Consider the following 20,438-nt stretch of genomic DNA (forward strand, 5'->3'; position numbering starts at 1 on the left):
AATATAGAAGTGATTCATACATTGTAAATTAATGAAGGTTCAAGATTGGAATATGATTATTATACCAAATTACACAATGTTGGTTCCAAAATTTGTTGTAACTTGTAACTTTTGTGCATCATATGAAAAGGCTTCCATGTGCTAACTTTGTCGATATTAACTTTTTGGCGTGAATATAGCACGTTAGAATTTTAGTAAATTAGTAACATTACGCTGATGTTAGATGATGTTAAAATTAAAAATAAAAATTTCTCAATAAGACCTTTACAAATCTTAAAGAACGAGAGTCGAGCATATGATATGTCAAACATAACTATAAATCGAGAGAGAGATTTTTCACATACACATTATGAACATGTCATGATAGTTCAAATATGAGATTGTTTGCAAGTCAATGCCTTTTTTCCATTCGCTACACCCGATTGGCTTTAAGCAAGTTTTTCTATGTACACGCGCACAACAACCAATCATTTTCACTTAAAAGGAAAGTGAAAGGAATGTTTCTCTTCTTCTTCTTTTTTTTTTTGGACAGGTGGAGTAACATAATTGGTTGTGAGAAAAGTTTGATCACAGACAAGTCACCTAGGCATCAGCCCTCAAATCAAATCTCAGACCATCCCCTCATTTTCAAATCGGCGCGCTGCCTTCTTTGCCACCCACACTCTCCATTCTCAACTCTCCACAACTCTACTACCACCATCCCCAACACCAAGTCCGTATTTCCGATCGGACGGTGCCGGAAACATCGGCGATGGGCCCACCGAAGATCGCGGTCCGTTCGATCTCTCAGGAGGCCTTCGACGAGGTGGTGAAGGAGAACATGGACGATCTCGGCATGGACCCCACCGAGGCCCTCCAAGATGCCATCCAAACCCTAACTCTCCAGGGCGTTGATCTCTCTGGTACACTACTCTTACCCCAATCTCTCCAATAAGATTCGTTTTGGTTTCGAAGAACTGTAGGAGGAAGAAAAAAAACAGAGTGATTGAGTGAAATCAAATTGCCTGCATTTCATTTCCCGCATTTTCTCGGAAACCAAACAGACCCAATTCAGTAAGTGTAGCGTTTATTTCATTTCGTTGTGTAATTTTCGGTTCTTTGTGTGTTACAGGGATTGTCACCTGTGTCCCGGGAGAGGGTAGTGTGAAGGACAACCCTGTGATACATTGTTTGGATAGATTGAACCAGTTGAATGCCGGTCCAAGCAATCAAATCGACGATGAGACGGTGGAGTTACTTAATAAACTTACAGAGCTCTGTAATTCCGAAGGTTCTGGAAATGCAGCAATTGCCTCTAGAAATGGAGGGGTTGAAATAATTTGTTCTATATGTTATAAGGTTCAAAAGGGGTGCGAACATGCTATTGTTTCGGCTTTGAAGGCATTGGCTTTTTTGCTTCATGGTATGATGGTTAAATTGGCTTCTTTAGTTTCTTGTGAAATTTGATTTTTTTTTATTTTAAAAAATCATTATATGTATGTTGTGCGTAATTTCTGCGCTTTTGTTCATTTGTAGATTTACAAAGTAGAGAAACGTTTAGGGCAAGTGATGGACCAAAGCTTGTGGTGGATATTATAACTGATGGATTTGAGAATATAGACATATTGAGTAGTGGTTTTGCTGTCATTGCTGCGGCTGCAACGGGTAATGAGGTTCTAAAAGAGCTATTCGTAGAGTTGAAGATTGAGGAGCTCATTCTGCGAGTATTGAGTGTAAAAAGGGAAGCCAGCATTCATAGCGTATATGATGCTATACGGGTTCTCTTAACACCTGATGATAATCGCGTTTTGGCTTCGCAAGTAAGTTGAGGTTTATTGCAAAATTCCAGAAGCTTCTGCAGTGAGGCAAACCTTTTTAAGTCAAGTGTCACATGCTACAAATTCAAAAGAGGACACATTCCTTATAAAAACAATATTGTGAATTTCAGGTCTTTGGTTATGCCCGGAAATTTGCCAAAATTGGAATTGCCGGAGCTCTAGTTGACTCAATACGTGCAGGGCTTAGCTCATCTAGTCTTGTTTCAGCAAGCATCGCTTTGAAGGCTGTTGCTGTCAATGTAAGAATGTTATCTGATGTGATGCCAATTTAGAGTGATGTTTTAATTACAATTGTATGGCCTTTTATATTTTAGTCAGTGTGAAACATTTTGGAATTCCAATTTAGACTTTGTTAGGCAGATCAATCCCTTATTTTCATATAATGGAAAGGTTTTTTTAAAAATATTTTTATTTGTCATTATATCTCATGCAAATATGTCTCATAGCAGTAACCACTGATAGTATGTTGATTGGGGATACAATCTTAGCCTCTTCATCTAATTTGTATATGGATTGTTACTAATTACAAATGTGATATATTGTACACTATATTTTGTTATTCTAATTCTTTTAATTATTGGTCTTCATTTTTCCACAGGATGAAATATGCACCTCCATTTCCGAAAATGGTGGAGTTGATGCTGTTCTCGTATGTATTGATGACAGCAGTGAACAAGGCAACAAGACCGTTGCTAAAGTTTGCTGTTCTTTGCTCTGCAAGGTCTAAATCACATTTATAACCTTGATTAAGTGAAATTATTTTCTATTTTTCTTTTGAGACACCATTGGCACGGTGTACCTCTCACATTCGTTCTTTAATAACTCATATGTGAGCAATTGGAGGTCACAAGAGAAAAACCTATTTTACTGACAGTGTGAAGATTTAAAGCAGTTTAAAGGTTTTATCTAGAACTCTTGGACCGCAATTCTTGGAAGTAAATACATTATCTATTGCTTTGTGCTATATAAACTCTTGGTATTAATTACAAAGTGATAGATGCGTTGAGTTGCCTTTGTCAGTATTACTTAGAAAATTGCACATGCTACTGTCTGGTGAAGCTTGTTAGGTCCTCTTATATATTGTTATATTTTAGTTGGCAGGAAGTGACGCAAATAAGACAGCAATTGTTGAGAAGAAGGGTATGGATAGGCTAATTAAACTGTCGGCTAGATTTTTTGATGACCCATCTGTCCTGCAAGAGGTAAGGAAACTGCAATTGTTTCATATTGAATTTGCATATTTTTTGGACTAATTATGTGGCTGAGGTACCAATTCAATTGAATTCCGAGTTCATATGCCATTATGTGGTTAGATGTTAGCTGTATTATCTGAGTGCTTCAACTGTTAATTGTTTCCCCTGTTCTCGAATGCATGTTAGGTTTTAGTAGAGTGTCTGACACTGTACAGTTGATTGAATGGCTTTAATGGCTCTAGATCTGGCAGTTTGAACATGTTTATTAACATACCTGAAATCAAAACATGCTTATTAACGGCAAAGTGCTATTTCTTCTCTGTTTAAGTATTATTTGCAAGAATTCTGAACAAAATATTATTAGTGATCAGATCCTCGCGAGAATAATGTTGTAATGACTTCCCGAGCAACTAATTCTAACTGTGATGTGATCTTCATTTCAGTCTTACATTTATTCCGTAGCTCAACCTTTGCATTAATTATTTCCACAGATCATGGCTGTTATTTCTGTACTCTCCTTAAGGTCCCCAGAAAATGCTGCACGTGCCATTGAAGCTGGGGCTGGAGAACTTGCCCTCCAAGCTATGCAGAAGTTTCCTGCAGCACAGCAAATGCAGAAGAATTCCTGTCTCATGATCCGGAATCTGGTCGCAAGAAATGCAGCCAACAGGCAAGTCTTTTTGTTATAAACCCATCTCCCTCTCTTTTTGGTATCAGTATCACATATTTTCAATCATATTATGCATGCCATTAATTTGTGCGCTCGTTTTAACCTAACTGTTCCGACGTCATCTTTTTCGCTGCACAGAACTCTTCTGCTCAATAGCGGTGTTGAGAAACACATAAGGGTGGCCAAGCAAAACCATGTAAGCTGTAAGGAAGCCGCTACTGACGCACTAAGGGATCTCGGACTTGATGATTACAACGTTTGAATTTTCAGAGTGGATATACTCCGTTCCCTTGAACCACAATTTTGCATGCCCAAATTGATTTTCCCTGTTTGCTTTGGCTCCTTTTGCTTGAGGGTAGCGTTCATGTATCTTATGCGACAGTATGTTGTTACACGCTCCTTCTGCTGCTATACATGGTACAACACTCGGGAATATTTTGATTTTATGAAATTCAACTTGTCTTCCTTTAAGTTACAAGGAAAAGAGGGAAGTATTTTCTCAATAAAAATAGCGGTTCTTAGACTACTTGATAAACTCGTCAAGTATTAAAATAATTTATATACAGTACAACGTACTACATATTACATGACACATGGAATATTCACTCCATTGAGAGGTAAGTCCCACCTAAAACTTCTAAATTGTCAACCACTCTGATATGTCTGAGGTAGACGTGACCCACCAAAAAACGAGAAAAAGAGGTAAACGGCGGCGATGTGGAGCCCCCACATCCAACTTTACAAGGCAAAGCTGGTGATGGTGATTTGTGACTTGCACTAATCTGACAAGACAAAAATTCAACCCTAAGAATGATGCAACTTTATAACCAATCTCAGTTCGCTAGCTGTCTCCCCTCAGATCCTTAAAAACAAAGAACGTGCAATATACAGAAAGTTTTACGATCTTTTTGGACAAAAGCACCAGATAAGTCTATTTTCATTTGTAACCTAATTCTGAGTTGTTCACATAAATTTGGTGTATTTGCCCTAAAGTTTGCTGCCATACATCTAAAGTTGAGATTAACTTTCAGCTGTACTAGCATGTGCATGGGTCACATGATTTTTGCCTATAACAGGAGTTGAACCGGAATTTATTACAAGGCTCGCAATAATCAATGCATAGTCTTGCACGACTGATGTTGACATAATTGATGACAATAAAAATTAATTACTTAGCACATAATATCTACCATAAAAAAAGAAAACATCGAGCCCAAGTGAAAGTTTGTCTATCTCACCATCATATCTAGGGATGGACTTATGTCCATATTAACATGGGCTATAACCCGGGAGATTTGATATTTTATAGTTCAATATTAATATTCAGCCAACCAAAGCACACCTTCACACACCCCATCCAAAGATTTCACTCACAGAAAATCTCTTCTTTGTTTTCTTTAGTTAATTAATATTTATTACTCAGCCTTTTTCATAAAACACACATTCTTAGATAACATCCTTTACCTTTTTCTGTCCAAAAAAAAAAACAGCCTTTACCTTTTCTATTGTACATAAAATGTCAATTCATTTTTTTTTCTTATAAATCTTGGCTACTTCTCATTTTTATGTTCCAAGTTGGCTTGGATGGATTAAAATGGTTCAATTTTTTTTTCTTCTTCTTTTTTGTAATGGATAATAAATACTTTCAATTCTTTTCCTTTCATGGAGAAGTTGATCATGTAATTGCTAATTGACCTTAAAATTCATGCTTCAATGAAATTCATTCGTACCATCAAGTTTTATAGATTTGTATGTAAGATAAATTTAGCACACACTATTTTCAAATCCTGGGTCAGTCTTCATATCAACAAATGCTTCCAGCATGTAACAGGACAAAATTGTTTGGTTTAACGTTTGATCAAGTTACAACTCATTGGCTTTTTGCAAGTTCCAAATAGTAAAGCTGTCTTGCTAGGAAAAAGAAAAACAAAAGAGGGGAGAAGTTCAATTAGATGAGCTTCAAGCTTTAATTCTTTACAGGTAAATTTTCTTGCCAGGATCAGACTTATTCTCCTATGATCTGGAGCGACCTGCGAAATAGGAAGGTGTTAAAGTAAATAAAGATCCGTGAACGAACTACAAAAACATACAAACCAAATTTGAAGTACAAAATACAGAAGCAATACTGATATGGAACCAAAAGCTGAATGAACCTATTCTCCAAATTCTATATGAAACTTACAAAAAACTGTAAATATATAGACAAAATACATTTCTTGCCAACCTAAACTATTTGATTGTGTTAAAATCATATTTGAATGTGTGGTCCTAATTCGCAGTCGAACAACATAGTATGCTAGATATATGTCAAAAAACATTACAACGTATATACATTGTGTATATCTAACATATTGTCACACAATGTTTGAGAAATATAGAGAGGACAGAATATTCAGTACCTGATTTTCCGTCCAGAAAATCAGGGCTTGTGACAAAATAAGTCTGAACCAGTTGACACTAGGTATGATTGGACTCCAAAGCATTTGTAAATTCAAGGTAAAGGCAGCCTGTATTGGCAAATTACATTAGGCAGTGATTCTTAATATCAATGTTGAGTCATAGGGTGAAAAAAATCAAACCAAAAGTATCTTACGTACCAGTTGACTGCCTAAGTGCTACTTTTGGAACATCTTGCTGTAGGCCTTCTTCTCCTTATCACGTCTATCAGAAATCTGTCCAAAAATTATGAAATAAGAAATCTCTAACATCTATTTCCGCAAAATTTCACAAGTCTGGTTTAATATACGGACCTTCTTCTTTGCAGCAGCAAGCTCCTTCTTTATTCCAGCTGAAGATCAAAAGTAAACCACAGTAAGTTTCGGCAAACAGGTAAGCTCAAATTCCGTAAACCACAGTAAATTTCGGCAAACAGATAAGCCCAAATTCCAAAGCATTTGCATCAACTTGACCATTTATGCCTTTATTAAAAGAATATTAATAAACCCAACCAATTAGGAGGCGGCTACAAAGTACTAAAGCAAAAGTATTCTCCTCCTTTGACAAGTAACTTCTTGTTACTTATATTTGAGACTGCTAGTTGTTCTCCATCGAAAATATAACAAAATGTTGGATCCAGATTGTTCAACTCCATTACCACTCACATACAAATTTATGACTCTCCACAGTTTATCTACTGCTCTCACCATCTTTTTTCTCAAACCACTAAAACTGGCATTAAAATAAAGCCTTAGGCTTATGACAAAGGACTCTGTCCATACCATCAGTTGGCTCCAGATCCAATGCCCTTTTGAAGCTTTCAACTGCAGCATCAATATCATTAAGCGCCATGTATGCCTGACAGATAGAAGGAACATAGCCATCAGGATATAAGGACGCAATCCAATAAACTTCCCATCAGTAACTTAACAACCAGCAACAATAGTGAAGGCAATATTCACAAATTTCATAAATAACAATAAAGGCAGACTGCATGGATAAGACACTGGAAATATAGAATTAAATGCACCAGGAAGTGAAGAGTGATACAACTTTAAGCAGATACAGGACCACTGTGGCATACATGCATAAACAGAAGATACTAACCTGACCCTGGCGAAACAAAGCCTTAACATTATCTTCTCCATCCCTCATTGCAAAGTCGGTGTCTAACAGTGCTCCTTTCAGGTCCCCCAACTTCAATTTACAAGCCTAGAACAACATACCAAACAAGGTAAGTAGTTAGACAAAATGCACTAGAAATACAATAAAAACAAGAAAGAATTTACAGTAATGGGATATGCTTTTAAGAAGCAGAAGAAGGGCATAAGAACTTCGTCACTGCAATCTGTTCCCCAAACAAAAGAAAACCATTGATTTAGGAAGAGTAGTAATGAGTTATGTAACTAAGTTGGAAGGTTATGTACATATCATAACAGTTTAAAGTACAACATGTAGCATGTTCAAGCAATAATCAAGTCCTGCCAACCTTTTATATTGGCATCTAAACCTGTTTTAAAATACCCTGTTTTTTACATTCAAAATTCAAATAGATAGTCATTCTAGAGAGAAAATTACTTTCATAATACAATTTCAACTAAAATGATCAATATATTATACTATAAAGCCAACACAAAAAAGATAACTTACAGAGCTGTTTGTGAAAATCTGTGACTTGGTCTTTCTCAAACTTGAACTCCTCTCTGCAGAGTCGCAGGGGAAGCGTAGTAAATCATGAGATAGAAACTTGTTGTCCAATACAATTAGGGAATAAACAGATTACAGAATTTTAGAAGAGCAAATTACCTTCATCAATTCCATCTTTCTCCCAGCAAATATCCAGATAGCGTAAAGACTTTCGGTACTTTTTAAGAGCCATCTTATAGTCTTGTTTCTGCTAACAGTAAATATCACCTTTTCAGTACAATCACTTATTTCTTAAACATTCTTCTTTTTTTTGGGGGAGGGGGCGGTGGGTGGAATAAATATCAGAAAGATCAATAGACTGTAACTTAACATGAACATTACCTTATAATATTCATTACCAAAAGCCTTAATTGACTCTACAGAGGTCATCCACCAAGAAAGATCAATAGGACTCTCATCAATATCAGCTGGCCAATCAGGATAAATATCACCATCTTTGAAAAGATTAGAAACTCCGTCATCTTCCCCCTCAGGAATTTCTCCACAATCCGCAATTATAACATCAACATTGGGACAATCACTCTCAGCAGTGGTTATGTGCTCAATTGAACGGACAACTCCCATTCCTTTAACTACCTTCCCAAAAACAACATGTTTCCCATCTAGATGAGAAGTGCGAGTTGTTGTGATGAAAAACTGAGACCCATTGGTGTCCTGACCAGAATTAGCCATCGATAACATACCTTTCCTTTCGTGTTTCAATTCAAAATTTTCATCCTCAAATTTCAATCCATATATAGATTCTCCCCCAGTACCATCTCCAGCAGAAATATCACCCCCTTGAATCATAAAACCTTTGACAACACGATGAAAACGAACTCCCTGATATGACATGGAATAACAGAAGATTTTCACAGCAATACATTTAACATATCCCAAAGGCAGCTAATGAACCGCTATACAAACTGAAAAAGCACATTACAGTACCGAAAAGCAAAAAACAAGAAGTTACAATAGGATATCATTTTTTCGCCCATTGATTGTCCAGCCTTCAAAGTTTATATGAGTTTCAACAGTCTGTATGAAATTTCATTTTCCTTTCAACACATATAATCGACCCTGGTAAACAATTAACTTTTCTTTATCAACAATCACAATTCTTTATTAAAATATCCCTAAAATTACGGATGAACAGTAACTAAATGAACCTCTTTAAGACAAAACATAAAATCTTTGATACGATTATCTTCACAGGTACTCCGATGGCGAATGGCGAATGACTCTGAGCATATAAGAAGCTGGTTGTACAAAACCACAATCACCAAAGAAAGCAACAACAAAAAGTTGCAGTTTTGCAAATGAACGTATCCTTAAACAAAGATTAATGACACATAAACCCAATCAAAATGGAAAACCCAGAAGTTCTGCTATCAATCAAGACTTTCTCAGTCTTTTATTTTACATCATAAAAACAAGTAAAAAGAACCCAAGATGCATTAGCAAACATATAAACATAAACAACGAAAGAAACAATGAAAAAGAGAGGACCTTGTAATGGAGAGGAGCACCAGTGGTTGGTCCAATGCCCTTCTCACCAGTACAGAGAGCTCTGAAATTCTCGGCGGTTTTAGGCACCACATCATTGTAAAGCTCCACCACTATCCGGCCTTCAAGTTCTTCTCCTATGCTAATGTCAAGAAAGCACCTTGGCCTTCCCATCTCAACAGAGTCTCCCTTTGTAGAGTTCTTCTAGACTATTCTCTTGCGTCTCTTCCAGTTCTCTCTCAAATGACAAATGTAGTGGGAAACAGAGTTAGTAAAACCCTATTTATTTATGTCTCTCCTGCCAACTTTTCCAATGCCGCTCTGTTTTGATTGTTTCTGTTTCTTTTATTTATTTTTATTACATGTTGTCCCCCTCAACATGGGGCCCTCCCTAAATCAATCACCATTAGTAGTCGCACTTGACATACAAGTCAATTATTTCCTACCAATTATAGCATCTTCAATAGTAATAACAAATTAATTTTAATTTTATTCACATGCGTGGCACTTTGAAAAGGTTTATTTGCTACTTTTATAATTTGTAAATCCAACAAACTTTTCAATTCAATTAGTCAATGTTATTGAAAAAAGAAAAAATACAAAAATATTTGAAGTAGGTCTATTATTTGAAAAGAAAAAGTGTATGTTTTTATCATTTTCAATGTAAATTTTGTTCTTTCAAAGCAAAATTAAATGTTTTGAGGAGTTTATGTCAACTAATCAATCATGAATAGAGAGAAAGGGTTGTAGCTTTTGTGAATGAGTTTGATAAGTCTGTTAGAGGGAATTTTGGTAATATGACTCACATATTTTAGCATTACAAAGTTGTTGAAGAGGCTATTAAAGATGCTATAGCCTCTTCAACAACTTTGTGATGATCAAATAAGTGAGCCACATCATAAAAAGTCTCTCCAAGAGTTTTGTCAAAGTCAGTGATCAAAGCTTCAATATATTTCTCTCTCTTCATGACTAATAAGTTGACATTGACTCTTCAAAAAATTTACTTTGGAAAAACAAAACATACCTTGAAAATGTTAAAACATGCATTTTTTATTTTCAAATAATAAATATATAGACATTTTTCACATGTTTTCATATTTTTCATTATTTTCCATGATATTGCATTACTTGATAATTAATTAGTCAGTTAGAGCAAAAATTATTCAAGGTTAGAGCAAAAAATATTCAAATATTAAATAAACATTTTCAAATTACCACATAGGTCAACAAACTTTAATTTGAAAGTTTAATTTGCTACTACTATTGGAGATGCTCTAATTATTGTACAATGAACTTGTAGTTCTAGTGCTCACGAGTTTTCACACCGTTGCACTCAAAGTATCAATTTCCATTGTATCAAAAGAAATTGGAAATTAAGTTAGGTCATTTTGTTTTCATGTATAAGGTTTATCCCAACTTGATATGTTCAATCAATCATGTTGAGCTATAAAGTTAAGATTAGGACAATCAAATTTCATACTCTTAGAGCATATCTAACCGATATGTAAAAAGTGTCATATAGATATTTAATGGCTAGAAATAACATCTCATATCACTCCAACCGAATTGCCAAAGCTGATGTGGAATGAAGGCTAGAGGTTCAGCCGTTACTTTTGACATCCTAAAAGCAATATGTCAAATGAATATTTTATTATTTTTTAAACACAATTGACCGTTACTTTCATTTATTACTTTTCTTTTTTCTTTTTTTCTTCTTTATCTTGAATGATTTGACTGTTACAAATTTTTTTCCTTCTTTATCTTTCCAATTTAAATCAACACTAAAATGTAATAAAATAATAATTTAATTTGATATATCTCGTGTAGTGTAAAACTGTGTAAATGTCAAATATATTTAACATCTCCGTGAAGATGCTCTTATGTTATTTTTTAGAGACTTTGGAAAAACACAAAGGATAGAGAAATTTTGTAAAAGAAGCCAAAATGGACAAAATTGCTCTTATTTATTTTTGGATTTCCTAAGAAATTTTTTACATTTGTATGTCTTTGATTTGAAAGTTGAAAGGTTTTTCTATCTTTTTTGAAAAAACTTTGACTTTTTCCAAAAGTGAAATTTTTTTTTTTGGCTAAAACCTAAATTTACTTATTTGAGGATCCATGGAATAAGGGAATTCGGACATATAAAACATAACAAAAGGTGTTTCTCCTTTCGTCCAAAAAAAAACAAAAAAAGGTGTTTCTCTTTGTTAACAAATAAAACTTTTATAATTTAATTACTCATAATTATTTATTGCTCGTGCGTTTACGTCGGTTAAAGGCTGCGTCGAAAAGGGGTTTGTCTGGGTGTGTCTTGTCTGTCTGGATGTTGTGGTCGCATTGCCAAAGTGGTGGAAACAACGTTTATGCCAATGCCAATAACAAACAACTAATTAATAATTATTGTCTTCTTCTCTATAAAAGTGGGATCTAATGAAACTTTAGAAGCTCTGTAATGCACCAATTTATTGGAATTTATCTCATACTTAAAAACCGAGGATAACAAAAACAGGATCTTCTACTTTTGGTTTTTTTGGTTTTATTGTGTTTATGCCTAAAAAGATGTTGTTTTAGGTTTACCATATTATTCTTAATTTTCAAGTCTATATACTTGAGATTTATATATATATTAGTGATATTCTATTTTAAACTAATCTAAACTAGGGAATGATGATTCAAATTTAGGTGCAGGGTCTGATTTTCTAATCCCATGGCCTTACTAGCTCGTACATATGCGCAATCAAACACCCAACTCACAAGGAGTGGCAATTATTATAAAATAAGAAAACAAACAAACAACCAAAAATGCAAGACGCAAGCAGGTTTTAAAGAGCATCCTACTCTAGATTTTATTTTCACTACTTTTCTCCTTTCTTTTTGAAAAAAAGAAAAGAAAGAAAAAAAAGCATAAGACATTACTTGCTAGCTTGTTAGGTGCATCCCGGGTCTAGCTCCCAAGCGTGTACATGGCATAGACATGACTCGGGTCCTCCCAAGCGTGTACATGTAGACATGACTCGGATAAGGCCTTTTACCTTATTAAGATATGTAGGCATAAATATCGTCCTGGCATTGCTATATATTTTCTAAAGGAGCTTACTATTCTTTTTTTTTTTTTTTTTTTTTGGGTCTGAAAAGGAGTTGACTATTCTATTCATTGTTGAAGCTTGACAGTGGCTACTTGGGTGGGCCCGCTATTTACATCCACCTAAAAGCACATGCTTTGGATTGGATTCAATGAGTTTTAAGTGCGCAATGCTTTTGTGTAGTATATCCTGTTCATCATTCGAATTATATCTTTGAATATAGCAACCGGATCTAGCACAGTAAAAAAAGATTTTGACTTGCAAATTAGTGGTTCAAGTTTGAACCACCATGACACTTTGTATTGTGAGAAATTGTCGCCCCATTGTATAATTTAGACTATCATTTATATTAAACAAAAACAAAAACATAATCCTATTTGAATATAAGGTTAATTATAATTTTGCCTTCTGAATTTTTTTGGGTTGTTTTAGTTTGGTTCTTATATTATTTTTTGTCCCAAGTTTGTCATCAAACTCTTTTAAAAGTGTATTTAATGAGGACAATAGTGATATGTTACAAATGTTGATAGAATTTGTAATGTGCCTGACATGTAAGTAGGGTTGGATGTGGTGTGGTGTGGTCTGGATTGACATGTAAGTAGGGTTGGATGTGGTGCGGTCTGGCTTGACATTTTGGGCGAAATCGCACACCACATTGAGTTATCATTTTGAGCATTTTGCAAAACTCGAGCACTCGGCTCGTGACTATACAAACTTTACCTAATCAAATCAAAGACCATAGTGGAAAATCCTCAACAGTTTAAGGAACAGTATCATGGTATGTAACAATATGATAACGTAAACGCAACAAACGAATTATTATTCATGATGTATTGTATTATATCCCGGGGATCCATACATGGGAGAGTGAAGGCAATACCCCACTCAACATTCTTTCTACTAATTAAATTGTAAACTCCTTGTTATCTATATTTTCTTTAAGGGCAGTGAGTCAGGTGCCCGATGAAATGCCTAAACAAAACTGAGACAGAAGGAGAGGAAGAAAACTTCTTCATCTCTCATTCACGAAGAAAAACACATGGATTTGCTGCCACTAGTTTGTGTCATGCCTGCCCATTGCTGCAATAGCAAATCTGACAGTGCATGAAACTTTTGCATACATAAACAGGGCACGTGGGTGTTAGCAACTCTGAGTTTCATGGCCAAGCTCTACAGTTTTGGTCAGGCTTACTGTATAAAGTTGTCTGTCCTACTTATACATAGAAACGGTGCATTTGCTAACATATATCAAATTGGTTAAAATGGCTGGCCCCTCCTCTCTCTTTGCATATTTAAAACTCATTCTGCAGGGTAGGGGTAGGTATCTCATCCGAATTATCCGCGTACCGACCGTACCATATCGACGGTTTGGTTTGATTTGGTTAAATAATTATTTTTTAATTTTAATTATTCTGATCCGATCCGCACCGAGATATTTGGTTTGGTTAACGGAACAATATTTCTAACCCGACGGAAACCCGTACCGATCTGATATTTATACTTATTCTATTATTTAAATACAAAACAAGAAACTAAAGATAAATACAATCAGCACTTTGTATCACTCTTTTATCACTGTTGTATCACTTCTTTATCACCATTATATCACTAGTTTATCACCATTCTATCACTTCTTTATCACTCGGGTATTGTAGCACTTTTTGGTCAGAGATGAATTTATGAATTTCCTATGTTTTCCAGTTTCGACCTTTGTCCCTTTTTTACCTGTAACTTTCCAACCGTTAATCCAAATTTTATTTTCTTTATATGGTTGGATTTAGCATGAAAAACTAAAAAACCCTACGCAAAACAAATGTCAACATCATTTACATAAATGTAGAGAATTTAGTAAAAATAACACTCAAATGTTCAAACAACAAACACAAGTGGCTCCCATTACATCTTGAGTATATATTGAATGATATAGTGAGTAAGTTATTTGATTTCATACTTGGATGAATTATACTATCAGATTTTTATATTTTACAAGGATAATTTGGTGTATTTGTTCAAGAACTTATGTTATGTGAAAGTATTATAAATTGTATTTTTATTAGTATGTTTTTATTACGGTACTACCGGCGTACCGAACTAATCCGAACCGAATATTAGGTTAACCGATCCGAAGTCTACCGAAGTCTTTGGTTTGGTTAATGGAAGAGAAAATGGTCTACCGAAGTCTTTGGTTTGGTTAACAGAAAAGCCTTCTACTGTTCCGAACTGATCCGTGCCCAAGCCTATTGCAGGGCACGCACCGCATGTGTTAAATTGCCCCACCCAACCCATTGCTTTAGCCTGTACCCATCGTACACAAACACAAAACCAACTTATTGCTTGCTCCCACCATCTATAGAGACCAAAATGAGTGAAGTTATGATTTGTGTATAGAACAACACAGATTATACAAAAACTTCATGCATCTTACATATGCATTTTATCCATTTGCACTCCTAACTTGTTACTTTTTGACCGAGTAAATAAAATAAAGGGAACAAGTGCAAACAAACAAAAGCGGAGTGTGAAAGTCGTTGCGCATTATAAAACCTGCGTTCAATTAAGAGAGATAAGGAAATAATTTTATTCTCCATAAAAATGAAATGATGGGTCAATATGTAATTTTCTTACCTTCTTGTTTTTTTTTTTGGGTCTTCAAAGGGATTGCACCAAAGACGGGCTTTGGGAACCATAGCATGTTATTTGTTACGTAGGCCCAAAAAGTGACGAAATGGAAAGCATGACAAGATCAACTTTTCTAGTGGTTGTGCACCTTCTAAATTTAGTGGTTGAGCAAGCAATTTATATCATATCCATGGAAAAAGTTCGTAACTTCTCTCCACATCCTTCTGAAAAAGAAATGAGAAAACCCCTTTAATTATAAAAGAAATCGAAACATTATTCGTATATTGAATCGGATGTTTGCTTTTTTCCCAAAATGAAAACCCATTACAACAAGATGGCAATCTAGAACTATTAACTTGAGCTGAGAATTATAGTATACGAGGATGAACAGCATCTAGTACCAGACTTTAAGGAAAGGATGAGGCCCTTCCCTCTAAAGATTGACTGAGAAAGAGGATGTCCTCTCGTCACAAGAGGCCAGTGGATATATAGTAACGAAAATGAAAAGTCTCCAAAAGCAGTAGATTATTGTTGCACAAACAAGAAGTGTACTCCCTACAATCCGAATCCTAGGTAGGGAGGGTCACCCTTGATACACTTTGACGTTTGATTGAGTTGATATATGTAAATATATTATTCTAATTACTTTATGATAGAATTTTGTTACATGTTATCGACTTTTTGTCACGATTGATAGATTGTGAGCCTCATATACATCAACGGTCAAGAATCACCCATGTACGCATAGGCAACTCACTTTAGCATAGAGTAATATAAGTATAGCCCTTGACAATAAATCTAATATATAAATTCATAATCCTCGAGTGACTAAGTATGGCCCTGGATTTTCATGTGCTTGAGAAAAGGTCCAAAATGTTTGTCCACTTTTTCTCTCCATATATAGAATCTACTTGTTTGCTTTTTGTTTCCATTTGGGGGGATTAGGTACTGTGTTGGAAATTGATGCATCATCATGATCAGTCTAGTTACATTTTAAAGTTTTGTCAGTGTACTACAATTTGAATTTCTAACGAATGAAACGGGTCATGTTGTGTTATGTCGTTAATTTTATGAGTCATATTTATATTTGAGTTTTTTTATTTATTAATGGTCATATTGGTGTCACTTCGTCAAAACACAATAAGACGTATACAACACCATCCGAAAACGAAAAAACAACTCGTTTACCAAGTCTAGTTATCATGAAACGATAAAATAAAATCATTAGATTTGAAAGGTGAAGATGACTTCAAATGCATAAAATAACTCTTTTTCTTCTTATTTTTTTGCAAATGCATAAAAAGAACTTAAAAACGAATAGAAGCATGTTCAAAGTCAAAGCCCAACCCAAGTTGTCTAGGTATCGAGTGACACTTTCTATCGGCTATGCTAGACCGCTCTTCAAAGGCACACAATTCAACGCAATGCAACCTTGTGAGTTTCCTCTCTAACCAAACTATTGTCTGAACTGAATTATATATCATCAGAGAGTATTTCACCGACCCCACATTGGTTTTGCTCCCCAATAGCTTCTTGCTGTCTTCCAACGTTCTTAACTTTTGTGTTATTTGATTCTTCGATCCATTTCTAAGTGCTTACATATTTTACAATGTATAACTGGGATATCATCATCCAGCTAGAGATGGGGTCATAGGTAGTTATTGGGTTCAGATTAAGCTCTCTCAACTTGAGAGAGACTTACCCATATCGTATACCACCATGACGCTATTTCAAGTCAATCACTTATTATCATGTGTTTTAATTTTTCGATTTAACAATGCGTGATAAATTTTGAATACCGCCACGTTTCATGTAAGTTCTTCTCAACTAAACTTATGTGTGTGATTTTTGGTGCATATTAAGTTGCAATAAATTACAAAACATTGCGAATGAAGATGTCAATATAAGAAACTTACTTATAGTATCCATCTCAACTAAACTCGATTTATCGGATTACACCATCAAATCCATCTCCTATTAATTACATCGAATTCAAATTGGATTCTAATCGGATCCGAATCAAAATTTGATCCATTAACAGCTCTAATTTTGATGAACTAGCTAGTTGATTTTGTAATTTGAGTAACAACATTTTTAATAAATAATTCTAATGAAGCAAAATAATAAAGAGTCTTCTTCTTGAAAACCATGTCACGCAATTTAAATTAAAATAAAAATCTAATCGATGTCGTTTCTTTTTTTCTTCATTTTTATTTTGTCTGACCCATTATCTTTTTTCTTTTCTTGGGACCCCAAAAACCAAAAGTTGCATGGAACCACAAAGCTCGTTGTCTTTAATGAATAACAAAGGAATGTTCAATATTTTAATTCACAACTCAATAATATATGGATCACATCACAAGAAAAGAATCCAAAGAAAAGGGATAGAAACAAATTGCAGACAATAATGAGGGATATGCAGATATGGAATGACCCTAAAACGAGTCCAAAGAGCCAAGATATGTATATTCTACAGTCTAACACTACATTGCTTTTTTTTTTCTTTCGTTCTCAAGTGATTAAGAATGTGTATTCATACACCCGAAGTTCTGTGTTCATTTTATCCTCCTTCAATATCGCTGGTATATAATAAAAAATACAATCAACACTACATACACATTACATTACACAATACCATATATAGGCAAAATTCATAAACAAAGATTTATAAATTTTCTACTTTTGTCTACCTTAGCAACATTCCCAACATGAACAAAAATTAAAAATCCCACCAATTTCATATTAAATATTCATAGTTTAATTGCCTCATGTCCATGAGTCATGAATGATGGTATACATCCCACCAAAATGGCAAACGAAAAGAACAAAAAAAACAAAAGAAAGGAAACGAGCCCAACAAAACAAATGAAAGAAAGAAGCTTACAAATAAAGCCCAACCTTGGACAAGGAAAATTTCCACTGCCCAATTAAAAACCATAACCCAATTACCAAATTAAAAGCATTAAGCAGCTCCCCTTTCATTAATTCTCACTACTACTTGTTGCATGTAAATTGTGTTGTTCTTCTTGATGTTGTTGTTGTTGTTGATGTTGATGTTGTTGTTGTTGTTGTTGTTGGTGGTGCTGCTGATGTTGTTGTTGCTGCTGTTGTTGTTGTTGCACTTCTTCTTCCTTTATTTCTGGTGATGTGCCCGCTGCCTCGGCCGCCAGAACATTCTCTCCCGGGACGGCAGCCAGAGGCGGCGGAGGAGGGTCGAGTCTGCCATCTAGACACGATGAGCATTTTGTCTCGACCCATGCTTCGAAGTCATAGTACCGTCCATGACCCATGATCCGACGACCCGAGCAGAGCCTACCAATCATGCCGGCTATGACTCCGAGGATGGTGATCACTGCAACCACTGCAATCACAGGTCCCACCGACCCGTGACCCGAATGGATCGTGTAGGCTTGCTGGGTCACTGCCATGGGCGGTGGCTGCAGCTGCTGCTCCATAAGTGAAAGTTGTGGTTTTGTGTCAAGTTTTGAATCCAAAAAATGGTGAGATTTTTGAGGGTTTTAGAAGAGACTGAGAAAAGTTGCTGCCTTTTTTTGTTTTTTGTTTTGTTTTCTGTTTTGGTTAGAATTTAACTTTTCAGCTGGATTGATAAATTTTTCCCTGAAAAAGGAAGATGATGGGAAGCATGTGAAAGAATAATGGGGATTGTTTAATTTGTGAGAGGAAGGGAAGAAGAGAGGTGGAAAAGGGAGTGAGAGGGAGGGATATATGGGAATGTTTTGGGGGGACAAAACCCAAGAAAAGCCCTTTTCAAATGGGAGGGAGATTTAGCTTTTTTTGGGAGCTTTTTCTGGTGTTGTAAAGAAAATGAGAAACAGCTAGCTTGTATAATGCTTTTATCAATATGCCAAAGGGAGGACTTGGATCCTCTGCTTTTTCAGACCTTGCATTGTTGCATTAGGCAGTGAGAGAGAACACTTCAAAATAAAAACGCATTCATTTAGCTTAAATGAAAAGCTGAACTGGTGATCTAATCTGTTTGGATTTTCCAAGCATAACCAGGCCAGCCATTAGCTTAACCAGTCCGTTTGGTTTGGCCAATTTGTGTGTTTAGAGGATAGAGGATAAAGAAAGGAGATGGAATATGAAGATGAAGGGGAGAAAACATATATGGATGGACACTTGATAAATTGTTATTTTTTTTAATTTAGAAAAAAGAAGATTCAAACTCGGGACTTCTTTCAACAAAGTAGAGAGAAATATCATTAGACGAATGGTTGATAAAAACGATGAATAAAATGCAAGACATTTCAACTTGTTCACACTGGGATCTTTTATATTTTGTATTTTGTACTTTTTTTAAGAGAACATTGTATACCAATAATTTTTGGAATGGACTTTTGCGGACATTATTGGATTAATATTGTTGCCTGATGTTTGAAACTGTTCATTTTTTGGAAATCGTTCATGCAAAAGATTAGTGAAATTGAAAATAATTTAAACATTTGATTATCATAGCATGATGATTATTTATGTGATAGATGACTATATAGTTTCTAATTTTCCTTTAGCAACCATCATCTTTACATCTCAAAAATGGATGATTCTGATCATTCCATTCCATTGGGAGATTACTAGGGCTTGTTTAATAGGGAGGCCTAGACTGAATTGGACTTACTAGCAAAATGCCTACATTTTATGTGCATTCAATGTATAATATGAATATATTGCCTAATTTCGAGGATGAATGAGGACTATTTATAAGACGTTGATGACTAAAACTTATAAATAGTCCCAATTCATCTTCCAAATTCGACAACAATATCAATATTATGCCTTGATTGCTAATTTAGTCCTTCCTATCAAACAAGTCCAAGTTTGTAGATGTCGCAATACGTTCTTCTTCCTTTGTTTTTTAGGAAAAAAAGAAAAGGTAATCACTTTTTTTTAATATAAGGAATAGGTTTGCCTTTTTTGATTGTCAAAAAGTGTAACATTTCTGCCAAAAAAAGGTCAAAAAGTTAAAAACTATGTCAAAAACTTTAAGCCAATTGGACCACAAGTCTCTCTTCTTTTCTCTGTCCTTTCCACCAATTATATGTACTCGGAAGTGAAAGAAGCAAGGCCTAACCATCTTAGTGATGAAAAATTTATTTTGGCACATTAAAGAATTATTCTAGAGAAAGGATTAATTGATTGCCCAACAATTGAAGCCAGCTAGATCATAGTTAATGTAGGCTTATAAATGTGTTTTCGTATTTAACTGAGGGCTAAAATTGTTTTTTTCTTAGTGATCAAATTGAAATTTCGTGTAAAACTCAATGACCAAAAAGTTATTTAACCTAACAACTTAACGACAAGTTTATAAATTGTAAACTTTAGTTATTACAGTGATCAATATGGCTAAATTTTTTACTCATTGACCAAATTGAAATTTCATGTAAAACATAGTGACATTTAGTCTTTTAAT

General features: G+C 34.9%; 3 protein-coding genes across 4 annotated transcripts; 1 reads left to right on the top strand and 2 right to left on the bottom strand.

Moving 5' to 3' along the window:
* Nucleotides 1–609: 609 nt before the first annotated feature.
* On the top strand, nt 610–4,131 carry LOC103335412 (ARM repeat superfamily protein). The gene is made up of 8 exons (XM_008238418.3): nt 610–902; nt 1,112–1,402; nt 1,516–1,799; nt 1,928–2,056; nt 2,416–2,538; nt 2,912–3,019; nt 3,502–3,680; nt 3,819–4,131. The coding sequence occupies exons 1-8, from the start codon at nt 752–754 to the stop codon at nt 3,940–3,942; spliced, it is 1,389 nt and encodes a 462-aa protein (XP_008236640.2). The 5' UTR covers nt 610–751; the 3' UTR covers nt 3,943–4,131.
* A 1,326-nt stretch (nt 4,132–5,457) lies between these two features.
* Nucleotides 5,458–9,573, bottom strand: SQN (peptidyl-prolyl cis-trans isomerase / cyclophilin-40 (CYP40) / rotamase). 2 transcript variants are annotated; one of them, XR_016128057.1, is made up of 10 exons: nt 9,312–9,573; nt 8,145–8,645; nt 7,923–8,010; nt 7,767–7,819; nt 7,224–7,328; nt 6,899–6,974; nt 6,431–6,468; nt 6,278–6,352; nt 6,080–6,187; nt 5,458–5,710 (listed from the first exon to the last, which is right to left on the bottom strand). XR_016128057.1 is itself a non-coding variant. In XM_008238417.3 (9 exons), exons 1-8 carry the CDS (start codon nt 9,480–9,482, stop codon nt 6,296–6,298), a joined length of 1,089 nt encoding a protein of 362 aa, XP_008236639.2. In that variant the 5' UTR covers nt 9,483–9,573; the 3' UTR covers nt 5,458–5,710; nt 6,278–6,295. The 2 variants fall into 2 exon arrangements, 1 of the variants encoding a protein (XP_008236639.2); XM_008238417.3 differs by lacking the exon at nt 6,080–6,187.
* An 8,156-nt stretch (nt 9,574–17,729) lies between these two features.
* Nucleotides 17,730–19,207, bottom strand: LOC148916261 (uncharacterized). Its single transcript, XM_089054732.1, has one exon. The coding sequence runs from the start codon at nt 18,463–18,465 to the stop codon at nt 17,992–17,994; it is 474 nt and encodes a 157-aa protein (XP_088910858.1). The 5' UTR covers nt 18,466–19,207; the 3' UTR covers nt 17,730–17,991.
* Between the last annotated feature and the right edge of the window lie 1,231 nt (nt 19,208–20,438).

This window comes from Prunus mume, linkage group LG6 (genome assembly GCF_029339155.1).
Source record: "Prunus mume cultivar Tortuosa linkage group LG6, ASM2933915v1, whole genome shotgun sequence".
Taxonomy (NCBI): Eukaryota; Viridiplantae; Streptophyta; class Magnoliopsida; order Rosales; family Rosaceae; genus Prunus; species Prunus mume.